The sequence below is a fragment of the Somniosus microcephalus genome, chromosome 4 (genome assembly GCF_052327205.1).
Source record: "Somniosus microcephalus isolate GS21.2 chromosome 4, FLI_Smic_1.0, whole genome shotgun sequence".
In the NCBI taxonomy this organism is placed as follows: domain Eukaryota; kingdom Metazoa; phylum Chordata; class Chondrichthyes; order Squaliformes; family Somniosidae; genus Somniosus; species Somniosus microcephalus.
Window position 1 is genome coordinate 249622841 of NC_140990.1, and position 19528 is coordinate 249642368.

At 42.9% G+C, this 19528-nt stretch overlaps 1 protein-coding gene across 5 annotated transcripts in view; it reads right to left on the reverse strand.

The window, feature by feature from the left end:
• LOC147120361 (mitogen-activated protein kinase kinase kinase 20-like) overlaps positions 1 to 15795 on the reverse strand; it is a 120519-nt gene extending 104724 nt beyond the window's left edge. Inside the window, exons 1-3 of one of the 5 annotated variants that reach the window (XM_085986178.1) lie at positions 15656 to 15795; positions 14214 to 14394; positions 10696 to 10783 (exon numbers count right to left, since the gene is read on the reverse strand). In XM_085986178.1, the coding sequence (XP_085842304.1) occupies positions 10696 to 10783; positions 14214 to 14372 (247 nt within the window). In that variant the 5' untranslated portion in view covers positions 14373 to 14394; positions 15656 to 15795. Of the gene's footprint in view, positions 1 to 10695; positions 10784 to 14213; positions 14395 to 14693; positions 14832 to 15050; positions 15074 to 15423; positions 15613 to 15655 lie in introns of those variants that run through there. The other 4 variants (XM_085986174.1, XM_085986176.1, XM_085986177.1 and 1 more) reach the window with 4 other exon arrangements.
• Between the last annotated feature and the right edge of the window lie 3733 nt (positions 15796 to 19528).

Genomic DNA, 19528 nt, shown 5'->3' on the forward strand with positions numbered 1-19528 from the left:
AGCGGGGCTACAAAAGGCTCCAGAGACCAGGTAAGGCCTCAGAGCGTCGGCGGGAATTCAGCGGCAGCAGCGGGGCTACAAAAGGCTCCAGAGACCAGGTAAGGCTTACCAGTCTCCGAACTCGGAACTCAGAGGGAAGGAGAGAGGTAAAAAATAATCGAAGTGTGACGTCACCAGAAAGCAGGTAAGTGATTGGTTGGTGAGTATTTCTCTCTTTTTAAACTTAAACTCTGTGGTTTATAGTTTCTAAGGTGTGATATTCATCATCTAGAATCGGGGCAGAGGGTATTTAAAAATAATATTAATAAATGTAATTAATTACATAGAATGGGAGAGCAGGTGATGTGTTGCTGCTGCAATATGTGGGAGCTGGTGGACACCATTGATGCTCACGGTGATCGCATTTGCAGTAAGTGCTGGCTGCTCGAGGAATTCCGGCTCCGTGTTGAAGAGCTGGAGTCCGATCTTCAAACACTGAGACACATCAGGGAGGGGGACAGTTACCTGGACTCTGTATCACGAGGTAGTCACACCAATTATTAGATTAATTAATTCAGATGTAGTCCGTGGCCAGGGACAGGATGGTGTGACTAGAAGTGAGGCAGGTACAGGGATCCAGGAGGTAGTGTGAGCAGCCGCAGCCCTTGCTCTTGTCCAACAGGTTTGAGGCTCTTACTCCCCGTGAGGATGGGAACGGGGACTGCGGGGAGGATGAGCAACCTGGCCACAGCACTGTGGAGCGGGGGGCCATTCAAGTGGGGGGAGTTAAAAGAAATGTTGTAGTGGTAGGGGATAGTATCATTAGGGGGATAGATAGGGTTCTTTGCAGCCGAGAGAGTCCCGAAGGCTGTGTTGCCTGCCCGGTGCCAGGGTTAAGGACATTTCCTCTGGGCTGGAGAGAAACTTGGAGTGGGAGGGGGAGGATCCAGTTGTCCTGGTCCATGTTGGTACCAACGACATAGATAGGACAAGGAAAGAGGTTCTGCTGAGGGAGTTTGAGCAGCTAGGGGCCAAATTAAAAAGCAGAACCACAAGGGTAATAATCTCTGGATTACTACCTGAGCCACGTGCAAATTTGGCTAGGGTAAATAAAATTAGAGTGTTAAATGCATGGCTCAAAGACTGGTGTGGGAGAAATGGGTTTTGCTTCCTGGGACACTGGCATCAGTACTGGGACAGGAGAGAGCTGTTCCGTTGGGACGGACTTCACTTGGCCAGTGCTGGGACTAGAATCCTGGCGAATCGAATAACTAGGGCTGTAGAGAGGGCTTTAAACTAATTAGTGGGGGGGAGGTTTTAAGAGAGCGAAAAATAAAAATGACAGCGGAGAAAGCAATAGAGCAAGGTAGTAGTGGGGGAATTAAAAACCAGAGCGTGTCAGGAAGGGACAGAATGTATAATGATAAAGGTAAAGTAGTAAAAGGGGTAAAAGGAGGAATAAATTGTCAGAAAACATATTTGAAAGTTCTTTATCTGAATGCACGCAGCATTCGTAACAAAATAGACGAGTTGACGGTACAAATAACTACACATGGGTGTGATCTGGTGGCCATTACGGAAACATGGCTGCAAGATGATCATGACTGGGAACTAAACATACAAGGGTATTTGACAATTAGGAAGGACAGACAGGAAGGAAAGGGTGGTGGGGTTGCTATGTTAATCAAGGATGGAATCACAGCAAGAGTCAGAAATGATATTGGGTCAAAGGATCAGGATAGTGAAACAGTTTGGGTGGAGATAAAGAATAAGGGGAAAGTCACTAGTGGGCGTAGTCTATAGGCCTCCTAACAGTTGCAACTCTGTTGGTCGGAGTATAAATCAGGAAATAGTTGGGGCTTGTAATAAGGGAACAGCTATAATCATGGGGGATTTTAACTTTCATATTGACTGGACTAATCAAATTGGGCATGGCAGCCTTGAGGAAGAGTTCATTGAGTGTATTAGGGACGGGTTCCTTGAGCAGTATGTAACTGAACCAACCAGGGGGCAGGCAATCTTAGATCTGGTCCTGTGTAATGAGACAGGATTAATAAAAAATGTCCTAGTAAAGGATCCCCTTGGAATGAATGACCATAATATGGTTGAATTCCAAATTCAGTTTGAGGGTGAGAGAGTTGGATCTCAAACCAGTGTACTGAGCTTAAATAAAGGAGACTATGAAGGTATGAGAGTAGAATTGACTAAAGTGGACTGGGAAAACAGATTAAAGTGTAAGATGGTACAAGAGCAGTGGTCTACATTCAAGGAGATATTTCACATCTTTCAAGATAAATATATTCCACTGAGGAAAATGGGGAGTAAAAGAAAAGACAGCCATCCGTGGCTTAGTAAAGTAATAAAGGATAGTATCCGACTGAAAACAAGGGCATATAAAGTAGCCAAATCTAGTGGGAGGATAGAAGATTGGGAAGCATTTAAAAGCCAGCAAACAATAAAAGATTAATTAAGAAAGGGAAGATAGATTATGAAAGTAAACTAGCAAAAAATATAAAAACAGGTAGCAAGAGTTTCTACAGCTATATAAAAAGAAAAAGGGTGGCTAAAGTGAACGTTGGTCCCTTAGAGGATGAGACCGGGAAACTAGTGGTGGGGAACATGGAGATGGCAAAGACGCTGAACAAATATTTTGTATCAGTCTTTACAGTAGAGGACACTAAAAATATCCCAACACTGGACAAACAGGGGGCAATGGGGGGGGGGGGGGGGGGGGGGGGGGGGAGGAGCTAAACACGATTAAAATCACTAAGGAGATGGTACTCGGTAAAATAAATGGGACTTAAGGCGGATAATTCCCCCGGACTTGATGGCCTACATCCTAGGGTCTTGAGAGAAGTAGCGGTAGGGATTGTGGATGCATTGGTGATTATTTTCCAAAACTCCCTGGACTCAGGAAAGGTCCCGGCAGATTGGAAAACTGCTAATGTAACACCCTTATTTAAGAAGGGAAGTAGACAATAAGCTGGAAACTATAGACCAGTTAGCCTAACATCTGTGGTTGGCAAAATGTTGGAGTCCATTATTAAGGAAACAGTAACAGAGCATTTGGATAAACATAATTTAATAGGACAGAGTCAGCATGGTTTTATGAAGGGGAAGTCATGTTTGACAAATTTGCTTGAATTCTTTGAGGACGTAACATACAGGATGGATAAAGGGGAACCAGTGGATGTAGTGTATTTGGACTTCCAAAAGGCATTTGACAAGGTTCCACACAAAAGATTACTGATCAAGATAAAAAAATCACGGGATTGGGGGTAATATACTGGCATGGGTGGAAGATTGGCTATCTAACAGAAAACAAAGAGTTGGGATAAATGGTTCGTTCTCGGGTTGGCAATCAGTAAATAGTGGTGTTCCGCAGGGATCAGTGCTGGGACCCCAACTCCTTACAATCTATATTAACGATTTGGAGGAAGGGACCGAGTGCAACATATCCAAGTTTGCCGACGATACAAAGATGGGAGGGAAAGCAGTGAGTGAGGAGGACATAAAAAACCTGCAAAAGGACATAGACAGGCTAAGTGAGTGGGCAGAGATTTGGCAGATGGAATATAATATTGGAAAGTGTGAGGTTATGCACTTTGGCAGAAAAAATCAAAGAGCAAGTTATTATCTAAATGGAGAGAAACTGCAAAGTGCTACAGTACAAAGGGATCTGGGGGTCCTGGTGCATGAAACACAAAAAGTTAGTATGCAGGTGCAGCAGGTGATCAGGAAGGCCAATGGAATCTTGGCTTTTATTGCAAGGGGGATGGAGTATAAAAACAGGGAAGTCTTGCTGCAGTTATACAGGGTATTGGTGAGGCCACACCTGGAATACTGCATACAGTTTTGGTTTCCATATTTAAGAAAAGATATACTTGCTCTCGAGGCGGTTCAGAGAAGGTTCACTTGGTTGATTCTGGAGATGAGGGGGTTGACGTATGAGGAAAGGTTGAGTAGGTTGGAACTCTACTCATTGGAGTTCAGAAGAATGAGAGGCGATCTTATCGAAACATATAAGATTGTGAGGGGGCTTGATCGGGTGGATGCGGTGAGGATGTTTCCACTGATGGGTGAGACTAGAACTAGGGGGCATAATCTAAGAATAAGGGGCTGCCCTTTCAAAACTGAGATGAGGAGAAACTTCTTCACTCAGAGGGTAGTAAATCTATGGAATTTGCTACCCCAGAGAGCTGTGGAAGCTGCAACATTAAATAAATTTAAAACGGAGATAGACAGTTTCCTAGCAGATAAGGGAATTAGGGGTTACGGGGAGAGGGCAGGGAAGTGGACGTGAGTCTAGATTTGGATCAGCCATGATCCTATTGAATGGCGGAGCAGGCCCGAGGGGCCGTATGGCCTACTCCTGCTCCTACTTGTTATGTTCTTATCTTATTGAAACGTAAGATTCTGAGGGGGCTTGACAGGGTAGATGCTGAGAGGATGTTTCCCCTCATAGGGGAATCTAGAACTAGGGGTCATAGTTTCAGGATAAGGGGTCGCCCATTTAAGACGGAGATGAGGAGGAATTTCTTCTATCAGAGGGTCGTGAATTTTTGGAATTCTTTACCCCAGAGAGCTGTGGAGGCCGAGTCATTGACTATATTAAGGCTGAGATAGGCAGATTTTTGAACTACAGGGAGTCAAGGGTTATGGGGAACATGGGAAACGTGGAGTTGAGGCCAAGATCAGATCAGCCATGATCTTATTGAATGGCGGAGCAGGCTCGAGGGGCCAAATGACCTACTCCTGCTCCTATTTCTTTTCTTATGTTCTTATGAAATGTTTTCACTGGCTTTGCCAAATCTCAGGAAAGGATCATGTCTCCTCTTCATGCTCTTAAAACTCTAATAACTTAACAAAAACCATCAGGCGTGTCAGATTTTACAAATGTGAGAAGATTAACCGTTAATCTTCAACCGTTCCACTGTTTTGGATAAATTGGAACTGTTCACAAAGGTAGAACTGTATGTAGATAAGCATTAAAAAATTCTGGTTTTCAATCACAAACTTTTGAGTGCTGCTTATGCATCAGTATAATCAATCCTTTGCAACTCAGAAAAGACACTTATGGGTGCATCTTTTACATCAGTGTGATATATGCTATTTTATTTGGGCATTTCAACAGACAAGTGTAAACTTAATTGGTCAGACACTATGCCATAATACTCCATGTATTGGTAAACTCAAGCCTCCTTCAGGCAGTGTAAATATAATCGAGAAGGCACAACATAATGGAATGAACATGTTTAAGACTCCCCCACCACCTCCTCATAGGCCTATTTGTAAATAAGTATCATGTAACTTATAAATAAAAGATATTAGAATGCACTAAACACACTGTCCTATTCTAAACTGTACTGGGTTGGGAGGAAGAACCTACATGCAAACAAAGCTTACCATCCAGCCTTTAATTTTTTTTTGAAGTTTTCAGAGTGCAGATGTGAGCACCTGCACTTGGAATACGTTTAAATAACCTCTGGGTAGGTTTCTAAAGTATCCAGGGGGCCCAAGGGACTGTGAAAAAACTTTGTAAACACAGATTGCTATACTTATACTGCATGTAATGTCAAACCCAAACCAACAGTGAGCGATTGCCTCCTGCAGTTAAGGAAGTCCAACATTGCAGTATAAATATACCCCGAGAAGACACACCTCAATGGATTACACACATTTAAGACTTGGCACCTCCTTCCCTCAACTTTATTATGTTACCAATTTCCCATAAAGAGAATCAGATTTCACCAGATTTCTTTTTAAAAATGGTACAGTTCAATTTCAAAGAACAGTATTAAAAGAGGTTTTATTTCAACTGAATAGAATCATTTTACTTAGGACTCCTACAAGTTATAATTTCACATCCATGATTCAATGACAGTACATTCTTTTCCTAGGCAACCTTTGTGGTCAGCTTTTTTCATGGTACTAAACACAGGATACATACATAGATGTTAGAACACAGAAACAAGCCATTTGGCCTAACCAGTCCGTGCCAGCATTTACCCCTCCATGCGAGCAAATAGTTCTAATCATATTTACCCATCCGGTTCCCATATCCCTTCAATCCCTTTTCCTGCACCCATCTATCCAACCTAATCTTGAATGTTGACAGTTTCTGCCTCAATCACTAATCCAGGAAGTGAATTCCACAGCCTCAAAAGTTTAAAAAAATTAGTTTATGGGAAGTGGCAAGGCCAGCATTTATTGCCTATCCCTAATTGCCCTGGTGGTGATGAGCTGCCTGCTTGAACTGCTGCAGTCAGTGTGGTGAAGGTACTCCCACTGTGCTGTTAGGTAGGGAGTTCCAGGATTTTGACCCAGTGACGATGAAGGATCGGCAATATATTTCTAAGTCAGGATGGTGTGTGACTTGAAGGTGGTGGTGTTCCCATGCGCCTGCTGCCCTTGTCCTTCTAGGTGGAAGAGGTTGTGGGTTTGGGACGTGCTGCCGAAGAAGCCCTGGCGAGTTGCTGCAGTGCATCTTGTAGATGGTACACACTGCAGCAATGGAATTCTGGTGGTGGGGGGGAGTGAATGTTTAAGGTGGTGGATGGGGTGCCAATCAAGTGGGCTGCTTTGTCCTGGATGGTGTCGAGCTTCGAGTGTTTTTGGAGCGGCACTCATCCAGGCAAGTGGAGAGTATTCCATCACACTCCTTACTTGTGCCTTGTAGATGGTGGAAAGACTTTGGGGAGTCAGGAGGTGAGACACTCACTGCAGAATACCTAGCCTCTGAACTGCTCGTTACCACAGTATTTATGTGGCTGGTCTAGTTAAGTTTCTGGTCAATGGTGACCCCCCCAGGATGTTGATGGTGGGGGATTCGCCGATGGTAATGCCGTTGAATGTCAAGGGGCGATGGTTAGACTCTTGCTTATTGGAGATAGTCATTGCCTGGCACTTCTGTGGCACGAATGTTACCTGCCACTTATCAGCCCAAGCCTGAACGTCGTCCAGGTCTTGTTGCATGCGGGCACGGACTGCTTCATTATCTGAGGAGTTGTGAATGGCACTGAACACTGTGCAGCCATCAGCGAACATCCCCATTTCTGACCTCATGTTCGAGGGAAGGTCATTGATGAAGCAGTTGAAGATGGTTGGGCCTAGGACACTGCCCTGAGGAACTCCTGCAGTGATGTCCTGGGGCTGTGATGATTGACCTTCAACCACCAAAACCATCTTTTTGTGCTAGGTACGACTCCAGCCAATGGAGAGTTTTTCCCCCCGATTCCCGTTAACTTCAGTTTTATTGGGCTCTTTGATGACACACTCTGTCAAATGCTGCCTTGATGGTAAGGGCAGTCACTCTCACCTCACCTCTGGAATTCAGCTCCTTTGTCCATGTTTGGACCAAGGCTGTAATGAGGTCGGGAGCCGAGTGGTCTTGGCGGAACCCAAACTGGGTATCAGTGAGCAGGTTATTGGCGAGTAAGAGCCGCTTGATAGCACTGTCGATGACACCTTCCATCACTTTGCTGATGATTGAGAGTAGACTGATGGGGCGGTAATTGGCCGGATTGGATTTGTCCTGCTTTTTGTGGATAGGACATACCTGGGCAGTTTTCCACATTGTCGGATAGATGCCAGTGTTGTAGCTGTACTGGAACAGCTTGGCTAGAGGCGCGGCTAGTTCTGGAGCACAAGTCTTCAGCACAATAGCCAGGATGTTGTCGGGGCCCATAGCCTTTGCTGTATCCAATGCGCTCAGCTGTTTATTGGTATCACGTGGAGTGAATCGAATTGGCTGAAGACTGGCTTCTGTGGTGGTGGGGACATCAGGAGGAGGCCAATGTGGATAATCCACGTGGCACTTCAGGCTGAAGATGGTTGCAAACGCCTCAGCTTTTTCTTTTGCACTCACACGCTAGGCTCCACCATCATTGAGGATGGGGATATTCATGGAGCCTCCTCCTCCGGTTAGTTGTTTAATGGTCCATCACCATTCATGACTGGATGTGGCAGGACTGCAGAGCTTTGATCTGATCCATTGATCATAGGATCACTTAGCCCTGTCTATAGCATGCTGCTTCTGCTTTTTATCATGCATGTAGTCCTGTGGTGCAGCTTCTCCAGGTTGGCACCTCATTTTTAGGTATGGTTGGTGCTGCTCCTGGCATGTTCTTCTACACTCCTTATTGAACCAGGGTTGGGCCCCTGGCTTGATGGTAATGGTAGAGTGAGGGATATGCCGGGCCATGGGGTTACAGATTGTGGTGGAATACAATTCTGCTGCTGCTGATGGCTCACAGCGCCTCATCGATGCCCAGTTTTGAGCTGCTAGATCTGTTCTGAATCTATCCCATTTAGCAGAGTGGTAGTGCCACACAACACGATGGAGGGTGTCCTCAGTGTGAAGACGGGACTTCGTCTCCACAATGACTGTGCGGTGGTCATCGCTACCAATACTGTCCTGGACAGATGCATCTGCGACAGGTAGATTGGTGAGGACGAGGTCAAGCAGGTTTTTCCCCTTGTGTTGGCAGGCCCAGACTGGCAGCTATGTCCTTCAGGACTCGGTCAGTAGTGGTGCTACCGAGCCACCCTTGGTGATGGACACTGAAGTCCCCCAGAGTACATTCTGTGCCCTTGCTATTCTCAGTGCTTCTTCAAAGTGGTGTTCAACATGGAGGAGTACTGATTCATCAGCTGGAGGGCGGGCGGTAGGTGGTAATCAGCAGGTTTCCTTGCCCATGCTTGAGACTTCATGGGTTCCGGAGTCACTGTTGAGGACTTCCAGGGCCACTCCTTCCCGACTGCGCCGCCACCCCTGGACATACCAGGGATGGTGATGGAGGAGTTTGGGACATTGGCTGAAAGGTATGATTCTGTGAGTATGACTGTCAGGCTGTTGCTTGACTAGTCTGTGCGACAGCTCTCCCAATTTTGGCACAAGTCCCCAGATGTTGGTGAGGAGGATTTTGCAGGGTCGACTGGGCTGGGTGTGCCATTGCCTTGTCCGTAGCCGGTGCAGAGGCCGAGTGGTCCATCCGGTTTCATCCTTATTATTGTGTTTTGTAGCGGTTTGTTACAACTGAGTGGCTTGCTAGGCCATTTCAGAGGGTAGTTAAGTCAACCACATTGCTGTGGGTCTGGAGTCACATATAGGCCAGACCAGGTTTAGGACAGCAGATTTCCTTCCCTAAAGGACATTAATGAACCAGATGGGTTTTACGATAATCCGATAGTTTCATGGTTACCATTATTGATTATCTACCAGATTTATTTAATTAACTGAAATTAAAATTCCCCAGCTCCCGTGGTGGGATTTGAACTCGCGTCTCTGGATCATTAGTCCAGGCCTCTGGATTACTAGCCCAGTGACATTATCACTATGCTACCGTTCCAGTGTTTGAAGAAGTTTCTCCTTTCCTCTACTCTAAATCTCTTACATTTAATCTTGTATCTGTGGTCCCCAATTCTTGATCCAACTACTAAAAAGTATCTGCTTTTGTCTACCCTGTTCCATTCTACACATTATAGCATCTGATGAAGCATTTGGGTCTTTCTTACCTAATACAGAATAAATTGGGAATGAGTTGCAAGATAATTCATTCTAAAGTAATTAATGACATCCAATCCAAAGACCTTTAACCTGCTTTGTATTAGTTATTTTGCTTTAGTATGGTTGGGGGGGGGGGGGGGGGGGGGGGCACAGTCATGTCAGTTCGGGTCATTGCCATTCATCATCAGTGGTGGGTTGTGGGGTGAGGAAAGGGTAGGAGCGGGTCTCTTCGAATAGGCCCCAGATTGCTTGGTGTTTCTCCAGTCTCAGGCAGAGGCTGAACACCATCTTTTTCAGATTGGAATATGTTCTGCATGTGCTTCAGCCACACATTTGCTGTGGCGGTGGGGAGGTGGGCTCCAGTTTACCACATAAGGTGGAGCACACCTACTTGCAGCTAGTAGTGCAGTTCCTTTGTTGTAAGCTTTTGTAACAACCAGAAGAGGAGCATGGTGCAAAAATGATGTGGTAAAGGTGATACGAGTTTGATAATATTCATTCTAAATATCATCATGTGATAGGTAAAAGAATGTTTTTGGCAGAATACTTACAAACAAAATATAAAATTTACAGCATCCAACAAATACAGTATTTCCAAAATACTTCACTTTGCTGGAAAGACTGACTCATTTTGTATTTAAAACATGAAAGATGTATATTTTAAGTCTAAAAAATGGAATATTTATTTCAGCAAAGATACAAATGACATTTACAACGTAATATCAATTAATCATTTGCATAAATGCCCACATACTCATACATGCAAAAAATGTAAATATATGGAAAATGGAACAGATTATGCAGTTACTTAATTTCAGAAACAAATTTTCATGAGATTATGAGGTAAAGTAGACCATGACTAGGTAGTCTTGTTAAACACATACATTTACAAAAATGTTTGTTGCTAAAATTGCTGACTGCATGGTTTATTGGAAGCAATCTGTGCGGTAAATTTGTACAAAAGGAATTTCATGTAGTATATATTTAGGCCACACTTGCAAGCACAAAAACTGTGGATATGTGATACATGTAAAAATAAAATCTGCTATTTTGTATTTTTCACGAATCGGAGAATAAGTCGACAGACAAAAACTAACATTAATTTCTGGATTATGACAGGTAACAAGAATAGGAATAGCATTGCATTGAAACACTAATTATTTTGAGTTCTGAAGAAAAATTGTGTGGAATGTTACAAAAACACTTACCAGTTACTATGCCATAGTTGGGCGACTCCAAGACAGCTCCATAGAATTGAATGATGTTTCTGTGGCTGAGAACACTGAGAATTTCAGCCTAAATTCAAAATCAGAAAATAGACTATTCAAACAAATATCAACCATGGTATTTTAATGCAAATAGCTGAAACACTGCAAGAGGTTATTATAATTTCACTGCAGTACTTTGGGGCATTTAAAAGCTGCGCATTTTAAAATACTAGAATTAAATGCAACATGACTGCTCCAAAATCCCCAAACTAGCGGCAGAAATTGAACAAAAGAAAATTACCAAAGGTGTTAAAATCATTTTCTCCCATAACAATTGTACTAATAAAAGTTATCGCAACCCTCAACTGAAATGGACCATCATTTAAACTGAGTAAAACTGCTAACAGTTTGCTCTACAACGTATTATATAATGTATTTCAAGAATAAATTGCTTGTTCTGGACATTTAATTTTAAAAGGAAAAAATTAGACATTCCAAATATTTGGTAACCAGATTTTGTTGGACCACAAGCAGCTTTACATCAAAGCTGCAGGAATGTGTGACAAGATTATGTATAGGGTTCATCGAGAACTAATTTCCCTCTGCCTCCTCTCCTCTATTCATAAGAGCAAAGAAAAAGAGCATAGGCTTTTATGGGGGCTAAATTTTTGTTTGGATCAAGGCAAGGGACATCTACACTACAGAACTCTGTCGTACCCTCAGACAAAATGACTCAATTCAACGGTAATGCAAATGAAAAAAAACTGCAGGTGCTGGAAATCTCAAACAAAAACATGCTTCTGGGGCAATCAGGCCAAGTTGGCTTCCTGCCAACAGGGCTAGCATTGGTTGAGGGAGTGGCACAGGAGCAGGCTTGCCATCATTCTGAGAGGTATTGTGAGTCACTCCTATGGGGCTGTAACTCTGCTCTCCCGCAGATCAGTGGGAGAGCAGAATGTAGGTGATCTGTGATGCGACTGAAGCCTCTATCAACGCACTCCCTCAGCCTTTTGAAGGCAATGGAGATGGTGGAGCCCAGCGCCAAATGGCACCAGTTTCAGCGTTGAACAAGAAAAGACTTGCATTTGTATAGTGCCTTTCACGACCACCAGACATCTCGAAGCGCTTTACAGCCAATGAAGTACTTTTGGAGTGTAGTCACTGTTGTAATGTAGGAAATGCGGCAGCCAATTTGCACACAGCAAGCTCCCGCAAATAGCAATGTGATAATGACCAGATAATCTGTTTCTGTTATGTTGATTGAAGGATAAATATTAGCCAGGACACTGGGGATTAATTCCCCTGCTCTTCTTTGAAATAGTGCCATGAGATCTTTACATCCACCTGAGGGAGCAGACGGGACCTTGGTTTAACGTCCCATCCGAAAGACAGCACCTCCGACAGTGCAGCACTCCCTCAGCATTGCACTGGAGTGTCACCTAAATTTTTGTGCTCAAGTCCCTGGAGTGGGACTTGAACCCACAACCATGACTCAGAGGCAAGAGTGCTACCCACTGAGACACGGCAGACACACAAAGCTGCAAGAGCGGGTGCCATGGACTCCTGTTGAGGGCTCGATCACAGCATCCATAGAGCTGACCACACACTCCGTGGCAGACTGCAGAGTTGATGCACTGAGCCCAAACATTACATAAGCTGGAAGCTGACTCCTCATACTGTCGGATGTGGCGAGGTAGCTCTGAGGTAGGCTGTCCTTGAACAATTATTGGTGCACAGAAAGCGACTTTCTTTGGAATGCTGAGCCCCTAAAATGATCATCTCTTTAGCAAACCTGGGACCCAGGCTTGACTCCTGTGAGCCATCACCTGGGCTGCCCCACTCCTGCTCACTAGTGTTTCATCCTGGGCAGAACCCTCTAACTCACTATCTATCCCACCCAGGGTGCCTTTTCGGTGCTGGTGCTTGGGATGGGTATTGTGATTAATGACACATTGCACTCTTGATATTTTTTCAAGCATGCCAAAAGCATTGTTTACTTTCTCTAACCTGTTAAGTATTATACCTCTTATTCAAGTTGTCCTCTGCAGCCCACTACTAAGAAGCATATTAAAAACAAGTTGAAATTTAGAAGTGAATTTCTCTAGAGACATGCAGATTGAGAGAACATATGCAGAATTTTATTACAGTTAAGTTTCAGTAGAGCTCTCCGCCAGTATAATCAAAGCAGCTCCATGAAATCCATCTATGCAATTCTAGTGCCAACACCTAATTCAGTAGCAGCATTAAATGAGGCTGTAGAATTTGGAAGGCAGGAAAATTTATTCTTTCATACCATGGGATAGAGTGGGGTATGTGTTGGTGTAGGGGTTACGGGGATCGGGTGGGATATGTGTCGGTGCAGGCTCGATGGGCCGAAATGGCCTCTATCTGCACTGTGGGGTTTCTGTGATTTTGCCAGCTTGGACAACTATTTATGTTCCGTCATAAAATGATTGCCAGGTGTTTGTCAATAGAAAGACAGCTGCTTATATTCCTGCATAAAAAGTTTCAGTCTGTCATTCACCACATCTCTCTTCACAGCATTCCTTGTGAGAACTCACTAATGAGGAAACCAAAGTGGTCATGTTTACCAGCCCAAATAAATCAAGCCAGCACGAAAAAGGGCCTTTTCCTTCTCCTCTTCCCCACTCCCCGAGGAATTGTAGTAACTTGACCCAAGCCACAACAAAGCTCAAAATGAAACCTACATAGACTGGACACTAATACCACAAAAATATAAACATGTTTCCATGCAGCAGAAAAAAAAGGTCAGGTTAAATATGTCAAATTAACACAAACACTTGTAGCAACACAAGTGTTAAGTATCTGAATATCTCAGTGGCGAGATAGATAAACTTCCTGACTGTGCTGAGAACCTTTAACTAATCTACAGAACCACAAAAGCCACATATCTAACAAGTCTACATTTAGTATGTTATTTGCTAGTGGAGAGTAATCTCAATAGTGGTTAGTCAGACACTTTATACAAGTGTGAGGGTGTATAGTTGGGGCAATTCAAGTGTCTGACTTTGACAGTTGAATTTCAAGATTAAAAAATAATGGCCCTGAATTTGTGGTCAGAGGCTGCCTCCAGGGAAATGCTTTTACCAGGCATAAGAATGTCACGAGCATTCGCCCGAATCTCCACCTTTTCCCGGGGATGCGTTGGATCTGTCAAGAAGATTCATGACAGATCGCAAGTTCTGCATTTTCGCACATGCGTTTCATGCGCAAAAACCCAGAACTTGCACAGTCTTTACAGGCACGTACGCACCCATAGGGGCCGTAAATTACGGGCCAATATTAGTCCGTGGTTTTGTTTGACGTGCCCTACAAGCTGAAGGAAGGTTCGGAAGGGGAACAGCCAAAAAAAAAGCAATGCAATTATTGCAATAGAAGGGTTAAGGTGCTCAAGAAATGAGTCAGTCTGTTCTGATTCAAGACTTTTTTTTTTAAACGTGAAAATAGGATAATGGGAAGGGGTACTACAAAATACAAATGACATGTCTAAATCTTACCTCTTTTTCTATTTTTAGCAATTTTTTGACAGCCACCTCTTTGTCCTGGGACAACCATTTTGCTCGGTAAACACTACCAAAGCTTCCTCCTCCACAGTTTTCATAAAATTGTAAATCATCAAATTTGATTTGCAAAAACGATGGACTGAGGGACAACATCGCATACTGACAATTTCAGAATCTGAAAAATATGAAATAAGTGATCAGTTAAATAAAATGCCATTGAGATCCGTATGCCTATAACCAAACTATATTAACTGATGATCGGTTCTACAACTGCAAGTTGCCTTATAAGATGCATATACATTAGTTCCCCAAAAAAGTAGTGTGCATCTGTTGGGGGGGGGGGGGGGGGGCTAGAGCAAAAAACATGTTTCTAAGTTTGTATGATCAAAACGTCAACTATGACGACTGCTGCTGATACTATCCCATGTTTTCCCCTTTAAAGTTGTAGGCTTCCTACATTGCAAGTGACTTAACTTCAAAAGTACTTCATTGACTGCAAAGCGCTTTGGGACGGCCCGAGGATGTGGAAGGCGTTATATAAACGCAAGTTGTTGCTTTTCCAATAGACACTGCGCCAGAAGATTCGTTGCACCTCCACTGGCACATATCCTGGGTAACGCGGTGTCTCTGTTAGCTCTGAGGCCGGATCATGGCCGTGGAATGCGAGGCACGCAATCTCTCGGCGCTGTGATCACATCGCACAAAATACCCGGAGAGAGAGAGAGCGCGCGGGCGGGAGAGCGACTGGGGACACTGTGGCACCAACTGCGCCACAGCCCGGCGCACAGCCACAAACCCCTCACTTTAAACAATGGTATAAAAACCACATACCAACATAAACTTTCTAAACGAATGCGCCGCTTCCGTGAAACATGTGGCTGTTACTTTGAAGCTGTTTTAGAAAAAACACACTTCTGGGAACTGGGAGGCGCTTTTGGCGAAAGCCGTGACGTGAGGCGCTGTGAAATGTTTGGGGTCACAAAGTGAAAGAGTCCGTGTCCCCTCGGGTCCTATGGTGACGGTGAGAAGGCAGCAAAACCCCAGCCGTCAAATCCATCAAGCGGGCCTCGAGCAAAGGTCACAGGACACACGGAATCGCACCGGGAGCCGGACCTTCTCTTAAACAGAAACCATTCGATTGCACAAGGCTGTGAAAGTACACCCGGCAGTAGTTTAAACTTAAGACATAGTTGCAGGCGCCGACCTTCCTTATCTTTACAATAGCAAAATACTGCGGATGCTGGAAATCCGAAATAACAACAGAAAACGCTGGAAAAACTCAGCAGGCCAAGCAGCATCCGTGGAGAGAGAAAAGAGTTAACGTTTCCTTATCTTTACACTTCCGCAAGTTTTTTTTTACACGAACATAACTGGGAGGGGAGGAAAGGGAAGGGAACCGATGAAATGCCGACTTTCGGTTCTGGAACATTTCTTACCTCTGTTGCACTTGCTCCGGTCACCGACCAGGAATGCGATAGAAGCGGAGCAGCGGCGGTAATTGCTGGAAACTAGCTGACCGGGAGACTCCCTGCACTGAGAACACGCCCCTTACACCGGGAGTACTCAGGCAGCCCGCGCCTCCTGCAGGCAGGCAGCCCGCCTTGTGAGCAAGCGGCAGCACCAATCACTCCCGCCGTTGCCAGCTTTGCGGTGGTTGTCATGTTTTTTTTTGAAGCTGTTAGGTAGCTATTGCTAAATTTGAGGTTGGCGTATATGATTTATGAGCAGGGATATGGTCAAGAAGCAAGGAGAGAGCTTTTGGGGGTCCTCAGCTAGGCTGGGGGATGGTATTCTTTCCGCAGGGGGTTTTAATATTTCCACCCACCAAACAAAGTCAGAATGAGAAAAGGCTACCTATCTTTTAAAGTTCATTCTCCAAATCTCTCATTTAGCAATCTAATTGGATTTTAAATAATCCTAATATATTTGCTTCTATTACCTTGCTCCGTAGATTATTAAAACATCACAACTAGAGTAAAGAAACATTCCTGATACCTTTCAAAAATTGCTTTCACGACAGTAATTTCAATTTATGTCCATGGCATACTTTGAAATAATTGGGGTTATCTTACCTAGGGATACAATTTCTACACCATGGCAAAATAGCCTTTATATATACCACAAGAAAGAGTTCTGTTAATCAATAACAGAGCAAACAACTGGACAAATATTTTCCAGGAGTTCTATGTAAGAAAAAGTAACAGTACATGGATACAGAGCCATTTGAAGAAGATTCAGGCTATAAAAATTTCTTCTTTTCCTCTAACTTTTCTATTTCTCTACTTAATGCAACAACAATGTCTATCGCATGAAGTTCTGAGCATCTCATTATAGGAAAGATATTAGAGCCATGGAAAGGGTAAAGTGAAGATTCACTAGAATGATATTCAAAATGAGAGGTTATAGTTATGGAAAAAGGCTTGAAATTGGAGCTTTTTTACCCATTGTAACAGAGACGGTTAGGAGGGGATCAGATAGCGGTATTTGCAAGCATAAATAGTGAAAAGCTGTTTCTACTTATTTCCAAATCAGCAACAAGGGGATATATACTCAGGATTCCTCTACTAACTTGATTGGGTTCTTTGATGAAGTAACGGAGAGGGTTGATGAGAGTAGTGCGGTTGATGTGTATATGGACTTTCAAAAGGCGCTCGATAAAGTACCACATAATAGTCTTGTTAGAAAAATTGAAGCTTAAAGAGGCAATGACTGCGTGGATATGTAATTGGCTAAGGGACAGAAAGCGATGCAGAAGAGATTTATTAGAATGGTATCAGGGATGAAATACTTCAGTTATGTGGAAAGACTAGAGAAACTGGGGTTGTTCTCCTTAGAGCAGAGAAGGTTAAGGGAAGATTTGATAGAGGTGTTCAAAATCATGAAGGGTTTTGAAAGAGTAAATTAGGAGAAACTGTTTAAAGTGGCAGAAGGGTCAGTAATGGGAGGACACAAAAGGTAATTGACAAAGAGGTGACATGAGGAAGAAAAAATTATGCAGCAAGTTGTTATGATCTGGAATGCACTGCATGAAAGGGTGGTGGAAGCAGATTCCATTAGAACTTTCAAAAGGAAATTGGATAAATACTTGAATGTGGGAAATTTGCAGGGCTATGGGGAAAGAGCAGAGGCACGGGACTAATTGGATAGTTGTTTCAAGGAGCCGGCACAGGCATGATGGGAAAAATGGTCTCCTTCTGTGGTGTATCAGTCTATGATTATCACAAGGACAAAGGGAGGAGTTAGAAAAAAATCACAGCGTTAATAGGACATGGAATGTTTTACCATAGGTGGCTATTGAGGGGAAAACATTTCACATTTAATAGGTATTTGAAAAGGAAGAATATAAAAGGATACACAAAAAAGGACAAGTAAATGGGATAAGAGTATATAACTCCAGTTGAAGAATGAGAACTAGCAGTTATGGTTGACAGAAGGCTTCTTTTTGCGCTGCAATTTCTATGATTCTACTTTAGCATACTCCAAGAAATTGCTTGGGCTATGTTTTGGTTGAGTAAAGTACAGTTGCTTACTCCAGACTGATTCAATTACTTATTTGGTTCCCTTTTAAACAATGGTATAGTTTTTGCCTCAATAACTACCTGTAGTGAATTTTGGCAATTCATTTGTAAACCATCCTCATTTCTGCTTTAAAATATTCAAGTAACTTACTTAAATAACTTCTGAAATTTGATTCACTTCAACAAATAAATTACACAAAAATGAGGTGTTCAAATACTGTTTAAAATCACTGCATATCCTCTAGTCCAGGCTTAGTTTTTTTTTTAAACAATTTTTTACAGACTGTAAAGAGAAAAAAAAAATCAAGTTTTCATTTTTTAAATTTCGAACACTTCCTCTGCCTCGAATTGCAGAAAATTTTAATTAGAACATTTCTTATTTAGATGATTAAAATTTGAGAGGTAAATCACTGAAAACTATTCAGAGTAAAATGTCTATTGTTTTATTGACAATTTCTTTTCAAAAAAATAGACTGAGCTATGCTTTTTCCTCACTGGGGAAGGGGAAAACTGGAGACTCCCATCTCAATTCGAAACCATTTTTTGTTAGGTTTCAGTCGTGTATACAATTTCCTGCTTAATATCTGTAATTAATTTATTGTCCCTTTTTATTATGTAAGAAACTTGTATCTGTTCATCGACTTGGTTCCAATAACACATTTCATGAGATACCCCTAAATTATGATGGCTTCAGGAAATTGTTTTAAGGGATATTGCAAGTTTGAGACTTATTTTTTACAGATTGCAATTGTCACTGGAATGCATTGTCAACACAAGGAGCAGTATCTTCATTTAGTTTATTAAGTTTCCTTTGTTTTTATTTATAATTTGGATTTTATTGTTTATGCCCTTTAAATAGGTAGCACTTTTGTTTCATTTGATCATGATTGGCGACACCTGGGTTATCCAGAAAAGGAAATTAGAGTAGGTGGGATTCGGTCCAGCGTGACAGCAGGTGCACACATTAGAGAAACTTTAAGTTAGGTAAGAGTCTAGGTGAGGCAGGATGGGTCTTGGGATGAGGAAAGGGGGAGAGAAAGGTCATCAAAATTCTGAAAGCAAAAGAACCAAGAGACAGTGATAGAATAAAGTCTGGTTATAGACAAATGGGGTTTTGAAAGAGCTGGCTATAGAGATAGTGGATACATTGGTTGTCATTTTCCAAAATTCCATAGATTCTGGAACGGTTCCCGCAGATTGGAAGGTAGCAAATGTAACCCCACTATTTAAAAAAGGAGATACTATTTAAAAAAGAGAGAAAACAGGGAACTACAGACCAGTTAGCCTGACATCAGTAGTAGGGAAAATGCTAGAATCTATTATTAAGAATGTGGTAACAGGGCACTTAAAATAATAGGATTGGGCAGAGTCAACGCGGATTTATGAAAGGGAAATCGTGTTTGATGAATCTGTTAGAGGCTGTAACTAGCAGAATAGATAAGGGGGAACCAGTGGATGTGGTGTATTTGGATTTTCAGAAGGCATTTGATAAGGTGCCACACAAGAGGTTATTAAACAAAATTAGAGCTCATGATTGGGGGTAATATACTAGCATGGATTGAGGATTGGTTAACGGACAGAAAACAGTAGGGTCATTTTCAGATTGGCAGGCTGTAACTAGTGGGGTACTGCAAGGATCAGTGCTTGGGCCTCAGCTATTCACAATTTATATCAATGATTTGGATGAGGGGACCAAATGTAATATATCCAAGTTTGCTGATGATACAAAGCTGGGTGGGAATGTAAGTTGTGAGGAGGATGCAAAGAGGCTTCAAGGGGATGTAGACAGGC